Raw genomic sequence first — 5205 nt, 5'->3', positions numbered from 1 at the left:
CTTCCTTCCTTCCTTCCTTCCTTCCTTCCTTCCTTCCTTCCTTCCTTAAGTCAGTATTTAAATCAGATATTTTATAAAATTTACAAAGTCACTTCACTATAATGTAATTATCGAAGATTTTCTTTATATGTTTCCTTGGGTATAAAATTATAGATAGGTAGAGACATTTTATTTAAATGATTCATTAAATATTTAAGAGAAGAATAATTATTTGAGGAGGGTGATAATTATAATATGGTTATGCATTTTAAACTGTATTTTATATTTTGAAGAAAATTCTGAAATATTTATGGGTTGTATGTTACACATACATGCATCACACACATATATGTACACACACACAAACACACACACACACACACACACACACACACACCATGACAGTTGAGAGAGAGTTGTGGAAGGTGTGTGTGGAACAGCTAATGTGGGAGAATGGTTGCTGGGCATATAGAGATTCATTTTTAGTGTCGTGTATACTAATCTCTATAGACTACTCTTGGAAATTTGTCAAACATTCTGTATTTGCCAAATATTATATTAATATTTGGATTTTAACAGTGTTTGGAATGATCCCTCATACAAAGTAGGCATGTAATATCTGTTTAATTATTAAAATAATCCAAATAAATGTAAACAATGTTTTGTGCTTTTATAGTCACAGTGTTATAGGAGTGGGACTGCTGGGACGGCAGGGAACACAGACGTCATTGAGGTGGATCAACTCCAGTGGACCGCCTCAGTAAATACAGCTGCAGCAGGCATGCCGCAGCCACCAGACATGTACCCTGACAAGGGAAGGTCCACTGGGAGGGTTAGCACATGTCTAGATGATAGCTCCTCTGACTTGCTAGACACAGTGCTGAAAACATCCATTCTCTGTTTTTGTTAATAACAGGAGAACAAGCAAACAGTATATTTAGACTTAAAACCTGACCTTGGTTCCAAAATTTCCAGAAAAATATTCTTGAACTACCTCTAAAGAAGGCTGTCTCAGGCTTCTAGACAAACAGGTAAGGTAGCCTTGAAGAGTCCCTGAGTGTAAGGGAGCTGGCTAGGATGACAGCTAGAGACAGGAGTGTGAGAACCTCTGGGCTCCTCTGTCCTCAGCAGGGCAGCTCCAACTGTAGGGAAGACAGCCTCCAGGCACAGAGCAACACCATTCACAAAGCCTCACCAAATGGGAGGTGCACCTGCTCTCTAAAGGTGATGGGGACCACTAGTGGAAACAGCAAGAAAAACCTGGGATGAATGAAAAGCACAACGTGTAAAATGAGAGTGCCAAGGAAATTCTGGCAGATGCTACACTTTCCTAAAAGTTATGGAAACAGACAGACAGCTCATGCGTACATGCACATACACACACACACGTACACACACAGACTGTTGTTGCTACAAATACATCTTCAGTATCAAAAGATAACACATCATACTTGGACTAGTTTGGCTTGGGGTAGTTTCTCTTTCCCACTTCCTTGTACCTTTCAGGGCGGAACTCCTCAGGCTCTGGCCAGCACATTGGGTCTTTGTGGAGAGCAAAGGTTGGTACCATCACCACAGTCCCTTTGGGAATGAACACTCCATTGATCTCGACATCTTTCTTACAGAGCCTCTCAAGTCTGCCTCCAACTGGATATAATCTGAGAGTTTCATTCACCACCATGTCTAGATACTCCATCTGTAGCAGGACATCATAGGTAGCAGGTGCCTGGAGGGGTGGGAAGGGAGAGGGAGGGAGTGAAAGGAGAGGGAGAGGGACAGAGATTTATAAATTAGTATTTTGAATTAATTTTCATCTATGGAGTTTCACTGTGGACTTTGGAGAGCTGCTACACCCTCTCCAGTGTCGTCAGTGTAGCATATCAATAGATTGTGCTACTAGACGGGAGATACGTTTTCTTTGGAAATAAGCTCCCTGGAGGTCACTGGCAAGAACCCTAACATGGCCACCTAAGCCAAAAAGACGAATTCTGAGAGTCCCACGCTTACTCAGTTGCAAGAGTGGATTGATGAGCTTTTTTGCTGTTTCTCTAGGATTCTTAGAACAGCACAGTTAACTATTCAAGGAAACACATTTCTGATAGATTACTAAAAGCTTTAGCAAATAAGAGTGGAAGAAAAATAAAATTTTAGGACAGGCAATAAATCAGATTCAGCATCAGGAATTGCTTGTGGAAAAAACAAACACTGTAGGTAATAAAGGGACAAGAGTTTTAGGGCTTTCTAAAGAAAATATTTAATCAGGATCTGTTAGGATAAATGCTCTGGATATTCCCACTGCAGTAAAACTACTACAAAACCATTATCAAACACAGGTGTTTATGATGAGGCAGAAAGAAGATAGGCAAACATAGGAGGTCAGAAGGTTTTATATTATACTATGAGTTTTATGGACAGACTGGCTCGAGCGTCTTATCTCTAAGGAAAGATTGTAAATCCTTAGCAAGACAAACAGGAGTAATTCCTCCTGATGCTTATCTCTAGGGAGAATTGTAAATCTTTAGCCGACTTAGCTCCGAGGACTATTAACAGTCCCTGGCCCTCTACTCACTAAATTAGCAGCAATAAAGCTGCGTAAATAGTCACTAGTTCTATGTTTGCTCTGCTTAAAAGGCTTTTAGGCCAAGATTTTTTGTAGACACTGCCTTTTACCAGATCGCCTTTCAGTTAAAATATAAACTTTGTAAATGATCCAGGAAATATGTCAACTTCAGTTGCTTCTATATGTATTCACTATAAAAGTGTTGGCTTGACTTCAATAAAACGCAGCAGATTCAAAACACTACTTGGTGTGGTCTCTGACTGTCAGTCAATTTGCCTACCTGTGCCTAACCTGAAAATCCAAACACCTGATTTTCCTGCGGGTGTGGGACCGACTGGGCTGGTCCGAGGCAGAGAGCCACAGAGTAACTCCCGTTGATAAAGACCCTTAGCCTCCACAAGGCATTTGAAGAACTCACAGTCTTCAGCCTGTTCAATATCCCATGGGGGGGCAACCTTTCAGGATAACCTGGAACCCAGGCTCAACATCACCATGGAACACTTTTTCCTTATCATGTCAGGAACCATTACAGTTAGAGTTACTTTCCACATCTGCATCAAAGACTACAAATGTAAATGAGAACTAATCTTTAAAAAAAACCCTTTCTTTTTATTTATGTGTATGCATTTGTGTAGAGGTTTGTGCATGGGAATTCACGTGCTCTGGGGTGGGGGGGGCAGAAGAGGGTTTCAGAGCCTCTAGAACTATAGCTGCACATGGTTGTGAGCATCCTGATGTAGGTGTCAGGAACGGAACTCGAGTCCTCTGAAACAACGGCCAAACTTTAATTGATGAGCCATCTTTCCAGTCTGAAAGAAAATCCCTTTCTTATTTAGTTGCAAATATCTTGCACGGTCATTCTTTTTATTATATATGGAATTTAGAAACATTAGACCAGATAAAAATAGCTACTACCATTCATTAAAGAAGCCCCTCTTTACATCAACATCAGAGACCATCTCAGGAAAGCACATCTGGACACAGTACAGAGATCAGCGGATCATGGGAGCTCAGCACCAGCAGATGGATGTCTATTACAACTCCTGCACTTACAGCTCAGGAACATGAGGAAGAGGAGGTTGAAAGCTTGTAAGTAGGAGTCTGCTGTGAAACAGCCTCTCTTAAAAATGAGAAAGAACAAGACAGTGACAATATTAATGGACATGTTAATGCACAAGGAGACAATTTCACATGGTCCCACTCCTAGATAAAGAACTTCAGGCAAGCAATGACTGCTGTAAGAGGGAGAACTAGCCTCTCTCAGGGATAAGCCTTTGTATTGGCTGCCCCTCAGAGTGGTCAGCCTTGAAAACACATGTACACGAACAACAAAAATGGACTCAGCAGGAAGTGTGTGTTTGTATGCACACACATACATACAAACATATACATATATTTAGGTAACAATAGTAATCAAAAGGAGTTATCGACTTGTGAGTGAGGGGATGGGAGAGGTTTGAGGCATAGGCTGGAGGGAAGAAAGGGAAGAAGGAAAGTGATGTAGTTCTATTTCAGTTAAACATTTTAAATTTAACTAAAAGCGATTTGAGGAGGTACTAGTAGTCTCTTATATACTAACGATACTAAAGTCACTGCTATCAAAACGTTCAATTTCAACCCTGGTAAAAGCCGCAATGAGAACAGCCTCCATCACTCAGCCCTGTCCTCTGCTTCTGGCTCTGCCTGCTGGTTGTCCTTCAGGGCTTTCCTGTGAGCTCTGAAGAGAATGACAAGGCAGCCAGGCCACTCCGTAAGCCAGGTAACCGCACACCGCACAGCTCCCTGGTTTGGGTAGAGGTGTAAAGACTGCTGTGACTATTACTTTATGGGATTTTTGGAAAGATCTTGATTTAGGGTTAAGAGCACCACTCAGGGTCCCCAATGAGCAGAGAGAGCTGTGTGGGGCGGTGCTAAGTCAATCTGCCTAGCCCAGCCAGCCGTGGCCAGTCCCACTCAGCCAGCAGAAGGCAACGGCGCAGCACATGGCCTCCACACAGACTATCCAGACACTTTACTAACCAATGCTTGCACCTCTATGCCACCGTGATTTTGTGATTGCTTCTTGGTAGTTTTTTGGTGACAGACAATGAATAAATATATGCCAACATTCATCTACAAAGATGCTATTTTCATAAAGAAACAGCATATAGTGTCTGTTTCCCATTAATTTCTTCTTTCAGAGCCTTCTTAGGTAAAGATGGCAAAAGATCAATGCTTGTAACTTTGTTGAAAGATGGTCGGGACAAGGAGCCGTGAATGCATGTCAGAGCTTCTTCCCACTATGCCCTGTAGGTCCCTTCCCTCACCTTATTGGGAAGAGCGGCATCAATTTTATCCTGCAGCTTCTTCTGGACATCAGGGTGTGTGGCCAGCAAATACATAGCAAAGGAAAGGGCACTGCTGGTGGTCTCATACCCAGCAAAAATAAAGAAAATCGACTGAGCCACAATCTCCAGATCAGATAAACCTGAAGGGAAAGGAAGTACATTTTATTTCATTTATTTTTACATGGATGGATGGATGGATGGGAGGATGGACATGTAAACTCCAGCATGCCAAAGTATGTGTTTAGTAGTCAGAGGAAAACTTGCAAGAGTGTTTTCTTTCTTTCTTTCTTTCTTTCTTTCTTTCTTTCTTTCTTTCTTTCTTTCTTTCTTTCTTTCTTT

General features: G+C 41.6%; 1 protein-coding gene across 1 annotated transcript in view; it reads right to left on the bottom strand.

Annotated features, from left to right (window-relative positions):
• The window catches only part of LOC129670161 (cytochrome P450 3A9-like), a 30150-nt gene that overhangs the window by 2069 nt on the left and 22876 nt on the right, over positions 1–5205 (bottom strand). The window contains exons 10-11 of the mRNA XM_055598625.1: positions 4846–5006; positions 1479–1705 (exon numbers count right to left, since the gene is read on the bottom strand). Of these exons, the coding sequence (XP_055454600.1) occupies positions 1479–1705; positions 4846–5006 (388 nt within the window). The remainder of the gene's footprint in view (positions 1–1478; positions 1706–4845; positions 5007–5205) is intronic.

This window comes from Psammomys obesus, unplaced genomic scaffold, assembly GCF_907164565.1.
Source record: "Psammomys obesus unplaced genomic scaffold, mPsaObe1.curated_primary_1811, whole genome shotgun sequence".
In the NCBI taxonomy this organism is placed as follows: domain Eukaryota; kingdom Metazoa; phylum Chordata; class Mammalia; order Rodentia; family Muridae; genus Psammomys; species Psammomys obesus.
This window is presented reverse-complemented; position numbering and strand designations above follow the sequence as displayed.